The 12,315-nt window shown below is 52.9% G+C and overlaps 1 protein-coding gene across 2 annotated transcripts; it reads right to left on the bottom strand.

Moving 5' to 3' along the window:
• Positions 1–309: 309 nt before the first annotated feature.
• On the bottom strand, positions 310–12,029 carry CLIP3 (CAP-Gly domain containing linker protein 3). Of its 2 annotated transcripts, XM_032841788.1 has the most exons (14): positions 11,868–12,024; positions 11,319–11,541; positions 7,961–8,100; positions 7,782–7,875; positions 7,409–7,570; positions 6,890–7,008; positions 6,157–6,393; positions 3,792–3,927; positions 3,513–3,641; positions 2,725–2,868; positions 2,529–2,652; positions 2,261–2,325; positions 1,794–1,866; positions 310–1,392 (listed from the first exon to the last, which is right to left on the bottom strand). In XM_032841788.1, exons 2-14 carry the CDS (start codon positions 11,479–11,481, stop codon positions 1,338–1,340), a joined length of 1,641 nt encoding a protein of 546 aa, XP_032697679.1. In that variant the 5' UTR covers positions 11,482–11,541; positions 11,868–12,024; the 3' UTR covers positions 310–1,337. The 2 variants fall into 2 exon arrangements, with proteins under 2 accessions (XP_032697679.1, XP_032697680.1); XM_032841789.1 differs by lacking the exons at positions 310–1,392; positions 1,794–1,866; positions 2,261–2,325; positions 2,529–2,652 and adding an exon at positions 2,383–2,407 and having other exon boundaries at positions 2,706–2,868; positions 11,868–12,029.
• Positions 12,030–12,315: the final 286 nt, after the last annotated feature.

Genomic DNA, 12,315 nt, shown 5'->3' on the forward strand with positions numbered 1-12,315 from the left:
CTCCCTCAGGCTGTTGGTCTGACCCGGGTGCTTGAGGTCCTTTGGGGCCAGTGACTCAGATTCGGTGTTTTGGACCTGTGACCAGAACGTAGATTGAAATAGGGGTTCCAGAATTTGCGATCCCCTCAAGGCCTTGGGGCCTTCATATACTAGAGATGGAGGCTTTAGGATTTGGGGTTCCCTGGGGGTGGGGCTCTTTACATTTGGGTGTCTTGAGATCCATCGACTCAGGGCATTGAAGTGCTCCGGTTTCCAGGGAAGAGAATTCCTGTTTGGGGTCTCCTGGTGCCTATGAACAGGGCTTGCATATCCTGACTGCAGTCTCCTCCATCCCAGGCACAAGGACCTCCATGATTGGGGTTTCCTGGGGGCTTGGGATTGAATTTTAAAATTTGGGATTCCCTGGGGATTTGGGGATTCCATGATTTGGGAGTTAGGGCCTTGAGGTCTTTTAGGAGCTATAGGACTTGGGGGCACAGGGGCATTTGGGACATGTACTCTGGGGTCTGGGATCCCCAGAGTCCCAGAATGGGGCCTCCAAATTTTGGGGTCCCCCAAAGGGGGAAGTCATTACTTAAAAAATAGAGAATTTTCTCGGAGCCTGGCCAGCACAGGGGCTGTGGGCCGTGTGGGGTGGGCTTCATACAAGGCACTGGGGGCTTCTTCAGGGTGCAGAGGGTAGGAAGACTTAGGGGTCCTGTAATTAGCACTTCCAGGACTGTTTTGGTGTCTGTAAATTGGGGGTGAGAGTGGGCTGGTTAATGTGGGTCTCTTCTTGAGGGGTAAGAGCGGGGATTTGTTAATGTAGGGTGTCTCTGATTGCAGTGTAAGTTTTTGGGGTGACCATGGTGGTCACAACATCTTGAGGGGACTGATGTTAAATGTAGTTGTTTTACTCTGTTGCTCTGGAGATAATGACCTGTGTTTATTTCAAGGGGACTTGATGGAGGGGGCGTGTCTTTGTTAATGGGGGAGGGTTCTGATCCAGTGATGAATGACTCAGGAATGTTCTGCTCTGGAGCCATTATGTAGAGGTCACCATCCTTTGAGGTGATATGGAAACATGTTATTGGGGGTTCTGCTCTGAGGGGTTGGGGACAGGGACTAGCCTGAAGGTGCTACACTCAGGGAATCTCTTTCTGGGTACCATAGGGTCTGTATTTGGGGGTTACCATGAGGGAATCTGTTAATAATGGGGCCTCAGTGATCGAGGGCTGGCTAATGGGGTCTCTATTCTGGATGTGTTACTGGGAATCTCTATCTCAGGGTGACTCAGGGGTTCCTTGTGTGAGGAGATGCTAGAGGGGACTCTTTGACTCTGTCAGGTATCCAGGCCTCTAAGACTGCATCTCCGCCCTCAGCATCCAGGGAAACCAGCAGCAGAAGAGCAACCTGGAATGGAGAATCACATCCATCCGTCATACCTTAATGCAGAATACAGGAACATCTGGATTCATCACCACCCTCCTCCCCCGACCCCTACTCTTCCCCAAGTGACTAGGGTTTGGCCTTTCTGGATTCTGCCTCTACCTGTCTGGAAATGCCTTCTCAGGCTCTTGTGAAGTTGAAGGTGTTTTGTCTCCTCTACCCACCCCTTAAGAGTGGAAGCCACCAGAATTCAGTGTGGGACCTCACCCCCTAAAAAACATTTCTGGGTCAGCTGACTAGTCACAAGTTTTGCTAACCTCTATTTCCAGCCCCAACCAGAAGCCCAGATCCCTGTGTCCAATGGCCATTTGTGCAACCTCTCACTGTACATCCCCCTGGAGGTGGGCCAAGGGTGGGCTACCCACCTGGAGATAGAGTTCTCTGATGCGATGTCCTTTGGGGTCCGGACTGTCGTGAAAGCGCGCTTGGGTTGTGTCACTGAAGGGAAGGGCAAGGTCTCAGGTAAGGGGATGATAGACCCTCAATACCCAACCAGACTCCTTGTCACTGATACTTATCCATGTCCCCAATACCCACCTGAACCCCACATTCCAGTACCCATCCGGATCTCTTGTTAGTAACATTCCTTGTATCCCCCATACCTACCCGTGTCCCCAGTGCCTGCCCAGAGCCTTGTTGTTAACATTCCCAATACCCTACCCCATAGCACTTATCCTCTTTGGGATCCTGTCTCATCATTTTCCTGGGCCCTGTATCCCCTGTTAAGTCCTGGAAATTCTGTCACCAGCATATACCTGAGAACCCAAGACCCTTCCTCCCATCCCCAAACCCTCATCCCTCCTCTACCTCCTATATCCCAATCCCAACTCACTTGTCACTTGATGCACTTTTTTGGCTCCGATACTGTCCCCAGGGGGGTCAGTGGATCCACCAATCCTGGGGAGACATAAGAAGAGTGGGAGGAGTCAGAATCACAAGAAGCCAGGAAAGAAGCTGAACCCACAGGGTTCAGGAAGAGCTAGGGTATGGAGGGGGGTATCCACACTGCCCTGCTGGTCTGAGAGGAAGAGATGCCTGAGAAGCGTAGGGAATCAGGGTTCTGGGAGGTGCCCTGGGTTGGGGTTGGCGTTTGGGCTCACCTCTGAATTCGGGATGCTGGTGCAAAGACTCCATGCCGTGGGGGGCAGGTGAAGTACCGGACACCGAAGACAGAGCCATCATGTTTGCCAGTGGGCTGGTCTAGCTCAATGCCATACCAGTAACCTGCAGCAGTGGGGTGTCAGGATGCCTCAAGGTCTTACCTGCCCAACCCCCACCCCAGATCACTGTCCTCACCAGGGGCAAAGTCTGTCTTCCCATAGAAGCGCACGGTCCCTTGCTTCTGGCCCGCGACAAGGACTTGGTCTCCAACCTCAGCCTTGGCTCCTTCCCGCTGCTGCAGGCTGCCCAGAGATGGGGATGACGGGGGCTTCTTCTTGCCTGGGGTAAAGGGTACAGTGGGAAGGAGTGGGGCCCCCAGAAGCCTGCCCTGGGGACCCCATGCCACCCAGAAAGACCCAAGGTAGAAACTCTGTCCTGGCTCCAGTCAGGAACTTTAGACCCTTCCCCAGAAACAGGAGGGTTTGGGACTTGAAACAATCTCAACTGCCAGAAAATTGGGCTGGGGGTGGGGGCACGGGGGTTAGGCCTGAAGGGAAACTGAGTCAAGAATCTGGAGAACCCCAAAATCCTTTCTCAAAACTGAGATTATCTGGGCCAAAGGAAAAACTGAGTCACAGAATTCAGAAGCCCAGAAGTTATCCTTTTAAAATGAAGGAAGGAGTTGGGTATGAAGATAAATAAATAAAGTCATTAAAGCCAGGAACCCCATAGATTCTTCCCTAAAACTGGGGGGAAAACCCTTGCCCTGAGGAAAAACTAAGTAACAGAAGGCAGAGAACCCACAGATCTTTTGAGGAACTGGGTGGGGGGCTAGTACTATGTCAAAGGAGAAGCAGAGTCATAAAAGTGAATTCCTCTAACACAGGAGTTTGGGCCTGAGGAGAAACTGAGTCACCGAAGCCGGGCTACCCAGAGAATATCCTCAAATTGGCTCTCCTCACCCAGAAGGCTCCCCCTCTAACCTTTGTGTTCCCTGCGGCCTTTGCCAGTGACACGGGAAAAGTCCATCCGAGGAGTCCGAGGTGTGGAGGTGACTGATGAAGGGGGTGCGTCCACTACCTTGGATATCTTGGACACAGAGGCAAAGAGACCTGCAGGGGGGACAGAGCCTGTGCTGGGAGTGGCCCAAGCCTCTGCCTTCTGCCCGGCCATCATCGCCCCACCCCCATCACCAGTCAGCAGCACCAGAACTACTGAGTGGACCCCACTGCCACCCCTTTTGAGCCCCAGGTGGGACTGACCCTGCTTCGGAGGGCAGATGAAGTAACGGACACCCCCAACACTGCCATCATTCTTGCCCTCAGGTTCATCCAGCTCCACGCCCACCCACTGGCCACTGGCGAACTCCGTGGTCCCGCAGAACCGAAGTGTGCCCGTCTGAGGAAACAAGGGAGGATAAGGTTTTGGGGGAGAGGGTCCTTGAGAGGCCATGATAGATCACAGGCACACAGGCAGCATGGAGAGTCGATGAGGGAACCCTGAGCTCTAATCTGGACACCCCCATTTACTGGCTGTATGACTGAACAGCACTGAGCCTCTGTGTCCTCATCTATGATATGGGAACAGAAATCACACCCACCTTATGGCATGGTTATAGAACTGCCCGGTTCAGCGCAGTAAACAGCCATAAGCCAAAGATAACAATTTAAATAAACCGAAATGAAATTTAAATTTAATTGCCCTGGTTACACTCACCACATTTCAAGTGTTCAGTTGCCACATGCGGCTTATGGCTACTTTACTGGGCAAGACAGACACAGAATACTTCCATCCTCACAGATGGAAAGGTCGATTAGACAGAGCTGGCACAGCCTCAGAACAGGGCCTGGTGCTGAGTGAGGGATCAGTGAGTGTTCACTATTATTATCTTGCAACTTTGGTCAAATGACCTCCGAGGCCTCTGTTTCTCCTGTAAAATGGAGATAACAAAGCACTTCGTAGGCTGGCTGGCTAGTTGAAACACTTGCAATATATGCGAATTCATTTAGTTGCCGTGAGCCTTCCGTGGGTATGGCTATGATCACTGTGTGAGTCTGCTTCATTCTCTAAGCCCCAGTTCCTTGTCTATAAAATGGGGTAATTGACAGTGCCTACTCTGGAGAATTGGTGTGGGGATCAGAAGACTGCCTGGCGTACAGAGAACGCTTGGGATGCACCAAACCCTATTCTCAGGGCTTTCCGGATTTTAATTAAGTCTCATAAAACCACCTGAGGTGGGTACTCTTATTAGCTCCATTTTAGAGATGAAGAAACCAATACCTGGAGAGGGGAATCAGTGGCCCTAAGCCCCACAGCTGGAAAGCAACAAAACTGAGATCTGCCTGAGTGCGTAACCACTGTGCTATGCTGGTTCTCTAAGAGGCAGACTATTATTATTGTTCTTATCTTCAAACAAAAGGCTTCACTTCTCTGAACCTCTTTTAGTCTTCTGGGTTGTAAAATGGGGAGAATCAAACCATTTTGCTTTCAGAATTGTCACGTGGATTTGATTAGCTCAGGTACAGAAGGTGTTACAGATGGGGCGGATGCGTGCAAAACCCTTGATAGGGAAACAATGTGACTTTCAAAATTCCTCACTGTACAAGCAACAAAATTCAAATTCCTTCCAGTGGCCTGCAGGTCTGGTGTGATCCGGCCGCTGCTGGTCTTTCCACGTGTCCCTCCAGTCCCGCTACCCCTTCCCTCCTCTTGGCCTCTGGACCTGCTGATTCCTCTGCCTCAGGCATCAGCTCCTCACAGAAGCCTTTGGAGCATCCCAGCTAAAACTGACTGCATATGCCCTCAGCCAGGGGCAATTGACTAAATCCAAACTTTTTTTTAACCAAAAAAAAAACTTTTTTAAAGTAATCTCAACATCTAACTCAAATTCACGACCTTGAGATCAAGAGTCACATGCTCTACTGACTGAGCCAGCCAGGCATCCCTAAATCCAAACATTTAATGGTTTTCAAAACCCTTGATGCTACCAGAAATTATCTTAAACTATGGGTTTCCTTGATTGGACATTTCTCCTTCATTAGAAAAAAATTTCCATGAGAGCGGGTTTGGGCTCATATAGCCTTTAATTCCCAAGGACGGGCTGGGTCCAGCATGGAGACACCAGAAAAAGAAATCAAAGCTGGAGGAATAAAGATTCTCTTTGCACTCTGGGCATTTGTACCTGCTCCCCCTAAGTGGGACCCCCCCTCTTTTCCTTTTCCTCTCCTGGCTCAACCCTATCATCAAGGGGGTGCATCCGTCCCATCACACCCCTGATTATTCTGACCTGTCCTTTTTTTCCCTAAGTACTGACCACTCTGGGAGCAGAGGTGGGCCCTGCCTAGGGCCTACAAGGCCCAGGAGAACTCACAGGTGCAGAGCTGCACGGATAACTCTGCTTCCTCTTGACACCTACGACTGTTCTGGGCTGACACTGTCAGGTGATAGATCGTCTTCCCTCCCTGCATTGAGAGCTCAGCCCAGGGTGGGGCACAAAGGAAGCATTTACAGAACAACTGTGGGAATGACTGGGAGGGCAGCTGTCCAAAACAGAGAGACTACACTCTGTCCAAGGACCCAGCTCTGAGGCATGAGGACAGCCCTCCCCACCTTTCCCCAGTCTCTGACCTTCTGGCCATCCAGCAGCACACGGTCTCCCAGGCGCAGGCCCAGTGCACTGAGCATGAGATTGCCCGGGACGTTGTCATAGTTGGGTAGCGTGACCTTGGGGAGGGCACAGGAGAGCGGCACAGCCTCCTCCAGCAGTGTTCGCAGCTCCTTGGCCACCAGTGCCGCCTCTGCCTTGTCCAGGGACATGTCCATGGGGTCTGGGACCACCTCTGCTGGCACCTGTCCCTTTCGGTTCTGGGGACCAGTGGGAAGAAAGGAAGTGAGGAGTCAGGGGCACAGGCTGTAACTCCACTGAGCCCATGCTCCCAGAGACCCCTAGTCTAGGTAAAGCCAAGGTAGAGCTAGGTCATACCCTAGGCCAACATGGGAATATGAAGGGGTGAGGCACTGAGGTACAGACCATGTCCCGGGGAAAGTCCACCCCCAACCTCAGGCTGGGGATTTCAAGTAACTGAGGGTGGAACTAGGGGTGAAGCCAAGGGAATGAAGGTCACACTTCAGTCTCTGGGGCATGATCTTAGGGAAGCCATGCCCCGGAAGAGCCCAAGCCTGGAATGGGACCATGTGATGGTAAATACCAGCTACCACTTCATTTGTTGAATGTACAAATGATTTTTCTAAGGAGCTTCCAGAAATGCAAGGGGTCCTGGCCCCCTTCCCCCTCTGCTGTCCCGGCAAGGGTGGGGAAGGAAGAAGGAAGCTGCTGGGGGCTGGGCCAGGGGTGCAGTACCCGCAGCGCTGGGTTGGCACCATGCTCCAGCAAACATTTGGCTGCACCCAGGCACAGGTTGGAGGCAGCGATGTGCAGGGCTGAGCCATGGTTGAAGTCACTGCACGTGGAGTTCACCACTGGGTTGTGGGCGAGAGGAGGGTTCCAGGTGAGTGGTCTCGACACCCTGCCCTGTCCTCCAATACCACCTTACAGCCTCCCCATGCCCATCCCTTAAGCCACAGGCCTCAGTGCAGCTTCGCATGCAAACCACAACCCCCCCACCTCCTCCACCCCCGTCCTCTTTAGGCCCTGCCCCCCCCAACCAGTTCCCCCTCCGCCGTGGCCATGGGTCACGGATGTCTGGGCCCCATCTCCCGCATCTCTTGCCTCCAACCTACCACTATCTCCACAGATCCCGGGTCCCTCGCCCCTCAGCTGCCCCCTCCCCCAAACACATCTGGGGCACCCTCCCCCAGCTTCCAGTCTCCGTCTTAGGCCAGGGTTCCATCTCATTCCAGCCGGGTCCCTCCTGCTCACCTCTTGGCCTTGCGCCCTTCAGCAGCACACGCACCAGGTCGGGAACATCGAAGTAGGCAGCGTAGTGAAGCGCGTTCATGTTGGTCCAGCGGCTGCGCAGTGTTACATCGGCGCCCAACGCCAGCAGCTGCTGCGAAAGGCGCACAGCCGCAGCGGGGTCCCCTGCACAACGGCCCAGGTCAAATTGCATCCCCTCCTCCAAAGCCTGGGTCCAAGGCACTGGGAAGGCCCTGGTCCTCAGGGACTGTGCTTTAGCATGTTGGGCTGCGGATTCGGGGTCGGGGTCTGAGGGGCAGGATTCTGAGTGGTTCTGAAGGTATCTGGTCTGGGGGCCTACGTGTTGGGGCTCAAGCTTTGGGGGTTTGGACCTTACCAACTCCATGGGCCCCAGCTTTGCACGCATAGTGGAGCAGTGTCATGTCGGTCAGCCCATCACGATCATTCACGTGGCAGCCTCGACGCAGAATCTGGGAGAACCACGGGACCAGGGAGGTTTACCCTAACATGTGAGGGACCCTGTCCTCTCCCTCCCTGGCTTCCCAAGTATCTTACCTCATTGCCGATGACGTCGATCTTGTGCTGGACTTGGGGTACCCACTGGCGCACAATGGCGAACAGTTCAGGGATGGTGGTCTGGGGGTCAAAGAGAATCTCCTGGCATGCCGGGTCATTGGGATCGAAGAATGTGAAGGCTAGGGCAGTAAGAGGTTCAAAGTCACCCCAGGCAAGCTGACTCCCTCTTTCCACCCTGAGGCAGGACAGCTCTAGGCTTTTGCCTTTAAGATCTTCTAATGCGCGGTCTCAAACCATATCGCACACGGGCCACAGACATTTTCCGTGTGGCCAGCATGCGGCTTTAAGATCAGAAAATTTCACACAGAACTCTGGACGCCCCTGTGTGTCTTGCCAAGTTGGAAAAATCTAGTAATCCTACAGAGCAGCAAACTCCACTCCTTGAAACTAAGAGTGTGGAAGGAGTGCAGTACCTTGAGTCTGCATGTGTCCCCCCAGGGCTGGGGGGTGGTTAGGAGATTGTGGGGGGCTGCGATTGCTCTAGCACACTGCTATCCTGGCAGAGAATGGGCACAGTTTGGCTAAATCTCAAGTTAAAACAAAATAAAACAGGGGCGCCTGGGTGGCTCAGTGGGTTAAACCTCTGCTTTTGGCTCAGGTCATGGTCTCAGGGTCCTGGGATCGAGCCCCACATCAGGCTCTCTGCTCTACGGGGAGCCTGCTTCCTCCTCTCTCTCTCTGCCTACTTGTAATTTCTGTCTGTCAAATAAATAAATAAAATCTTTAAAAAAAAAATAAAATAAAATAAAACAAACAAAAAAAACCCAGAAAACCAGGTTTTTAAGAAAAATCTCAATTTTTCAAATACTGTGCAGTACACATTAAAATGTACCCATGGGCAGGAGGTAGCTGCAGCCAGGCAGGGTGGGGGGCTAGAGGAACTTGCATCTCCCCCCAGGCTCTGATGATTGGTGCTCCCTGTAGCATTATCAACACTTAGCACAGGGCCTGGAGCACGGCAGGAGCCCTGTGCTTACTGAATGAATGAGGAAATGAACACCCAGATGTCACACAGCCCAGGAAAGTGCCACAGACACAGCGTCTCCAGGAATCAGCCTGTGGGCTCCTTTTAAAACCCCAGTCACGTCACAGCCCTCCTTGGCTCAGAACCTGGCCCAGGCTCCCCCCGACACTCGAATTACTGACCACCGTCCTCCCCGCAGCCCACAAGTCCTGCACAAACTGGCCTCGTCTGTTCTTTGCACTCATCCTACCCAACCACACTGGCTCCTTCTGTCCTCCCAACACGCCTGGCACATTCCTGTCTCAGTGGCTTGGCACTTGCTGTTTTGCTTGCCTGGGACAGTGTCTCCACACCCCCACCCCCACCCCGAAGCCTTCTCAGGGCTTGGCAGGCTTTACCCAAACGTCACTTCTTCAGGGAGACCTCCCCAGAACACCATGTGGAAATCAGCACCTGTGCCCTTCCCCATCCTGGGCCCCTTTTTTCCTTCTTTAATCACAGCCTATCCCACTACTGAACAGTAACTTGTTTACTCCTTCTTCCTTCCCTTTCTCCCTCCTTCTTTTCCTTTGTTTTTCTTCTTCCCTCATTTTTCCTCTTTTCCTCTCTCACGTGTCTCCCTCACTAGGATGTAAGCACGTTTCAGTGCTGTCTGTTTGCTCCCTTCTCCCTAAGGTCCAGAACTGCAGCTGGCATGCAGTGGGTGCTCAAGCAATGGCCTGCTAAATTAACTGCACACAATTTCATTCACAAATACACAAGTTCTTCACCAAATCCACCTCGGCCCCCACCCTCTCTCCTAGACCCCATTTCCAGATTCCTTCATGTTCTATGACCAAAACCCTCCTTGTTCTACCAGCAAGAGTCTGAGGGAGGCGGGGGTGGGGCACAGGGAGCAGCCTACACCCTCTGACCTCCCACCAGGCCACGGGCCCCAGCCACGTCTAGCTACATTTCCAAATGAGGTTTTCCATTTTCCTGGCATGGATTCCTTGCACCGGACACCCAGATAATGTTCTCATTTTTCTATCAGACTGAGCTCAACTTGGAGCCTCTCTGACCTGCCTCTAGCAGGTGACACGGTCACAGATGCCATCCCTAGTGACCCCTACTCTTTGAACCTGGTGTCTAGTTTCTGAACTTACAGCTGCTGGGAATTCCCAGCCAACATCTTCTAAAAGCCCCCTCCACCTTCTGTATCCAGTAGCCAGAAGGAACTTTTAAAAACATAAATCAGATCCACCACTCCCGCTGCTTTTAAATATCTCCCCACCAAGTGTCCTCCCTTAATCACACTCATTCAAAGTCCTCACAGTAGCCCCTAAGGCCCTCCCAGATGTAATCATTACCAAACGCTCACCTTGACTCCCATCACTCCCTAACTACAGCTTCAGGATGGTCTTCTGTTCCTGCCCAGGGATTTTGCACTAGCTCCTCGCAACCGGGAACTATTTTTCTCCAGCTCTCCTGTGGCTAATTCCTCCTCATGCTCTGGGCTTTAGTCTAAATCCCACCTCAATCAGAAAGACCCACTCTGACCACTCCATCTCAAGGTGTTGCCCCCAGGCCCCCCTATTATATGCCCCTCCTTTATTTCTTCCATAGCATTCACTCCATCTGACTTGCCTGATTTAACTATTACTTGCTCCCTCCTGAGAACAGGGATCATGCCTGGATCGCTCACCATTAAATCTCTATCACCCAGAATAAAGCTTGTCAGAGTAGTAGCAATGGCTAAATATGCTTGGTGAATGATTAGACACCTTCGGCTTCTCCAAAAGAGGCCACCCCCTCTGCTCCACAACTTCCAAACTCAGAGCCTTTACTCCTGTAGTAATCTCTCTGGGTACTCCATTCCCCTGGCCCTTTCTCTTGTTAAACCCCACTCATCCTTGGGTCTTCCTCAAATGCTACCTCCTCATGGAAACCATGTCTTAAAAAGCTCCTGCAGCATCCAGTTCTTGGCAAACACAATTCTCATCATGTCCTGTAATTATACATTTATATTATATTACATTGTTATCAGTGTAGGTTGTCACTGAGGCCTGTAAGTTCTCTCAGGGCGAAGACTGGGTCTGTGTGGCTCCATGCTTTGCCCCAAGCTCCTAGTTTAAAGCCAGGTCCATGACAGGCTTTCAGTAAATGTTTGTTGACTGACTAAATGATTGAATGATGTGTCATGAATCAAAGATTAGGATTATTCCAATTCCGTTCTCCAACGGGTGAATTAATTAATTAATGAAGGGGGGAGTCCAAGGGCCAAGACTCCCCTGGACCACTTTCAAACCCCCCAGAATCACCAGCAGAGCTCAGCCCAACCTCCCTGGCCACCCATGGCTCCAGACCAAATTGCAGGGTGGGGAAGGGGGTTACCGTAGTCCTTGGGGAGGGGGGCAGGTGCCGAGGGGTGCACAACAGGCTTCTGCCGGCGCTCCTGGGTGGGGCTGGGGGCCTCGGGGACCAGCTCATCCTCCTCCTCTTCTTCTTCCTCCCCCCGGAGTGGAGGGGCCATCGGAGCGGGATCTGTCTTAGTCATGGTCTTCAGTGGCCCTCCGGGGGGCGGGTGTAGAGTTTGGGGGCGGCTTTCAGGCAAATCCTGGAGACAGCGGTCAGTTATAGAGAGCGCCCCACAGGGTCCAGCGTTGTGAGCCCCCAGAAGCTCCCAGAAGCTCCAAGGCCCTCAGTGGCTCCCACGCCCCCAGCTCTGGATTTTGGGCAATCATAGAGACGACCATTACCCCTCAGAGGACCCTGGTATGCGGGCCCAGCGCCTAGCACTTCCCCCAGGTCCAGCCCCCCATTCTTCTCCTCCCACGTCAGGCCCCTCGGTCTAGGCCGCCCCCTCCCCTGGTTTGTTTATCTCGGGATGCAGGATGCTTCGCCCCTCCCCTTCTCCGCGGGCCTCCCCTCTACCCATCTTACCTCGGGCGGATGGGGCTGGAGATCAAAGCTGAGACTGGGGAGACTGGAGTAATGGGGTGTCAGTGTCGGGGGAAGTGATGGGGGAGAAGAGGGAGACAGAAGGGGACGCGGCCCAGACGCCGACAGGGGATGGGGGTGGAGAGGGAGGGGCGCTGACGGCGCATGCGCAATGTTACCCCCCCCCCACCAGGCGCGGGGGCGGAAATACTGGGAGGCTCCTCGTTTTGATGAAAAGACTTAAGGCAGCATTGAGAAAGGGATAGGCGCGCAGGATGGAGAAAGAAGAGATGGCCACGAAAAAAGATGTGAGACATCAAAACAGAGAGAGATGAAACAGAGACAAGGGCAAAAGGAGAGGGATGGGAAAGCAAGCACAGTTCTTTTTTGGGCATACGCCTGGGATATAGCCTTCCCGCAGGCCCGCAAACCAGGCCAGTTAGGGCAGGGG

The sequence above is a fragment of the Lontra canadensis genome, unplaced genomic scaffold (assembly GCF_010015895.1).
Source record: "Lontra canadensis isolate GAN:19392208 unplaced genomic scaffold, GSC_riverotter_1.0 scaffold125, whole genome shotgun sequence".
NCBI lineage: Eukaryota > Metazoa > Chordata > Mammalia > Carnivora > Mustelidae > Lontra > Lontra canadensis.

Bases quoted from the DNA above. Each gene is read 5' to 3' on its own strand.
- CLIP3 (XM_032841788.1), bottom strand. From the start codon at position 11,481: ATGACTAAGACAGATCCCGCTCCGATGGCCCCTCCACTCCGGGGGGAG. The intron at 3,928-6,156 runs GTCAGAGACTGG...TTGTTTCCTCAG, and splicing joins TGCTGCTGGATGGCCAGAAG to ACGGGCACACTTCGGTTCTG. The intron at 2,326-2,528 runs GTGAGCCCAAAC...ATGTCTCCCCAG, and splicing joins CCAGCATCCCGAATTCAGAG to GATTGGTGGATCCACTGACC.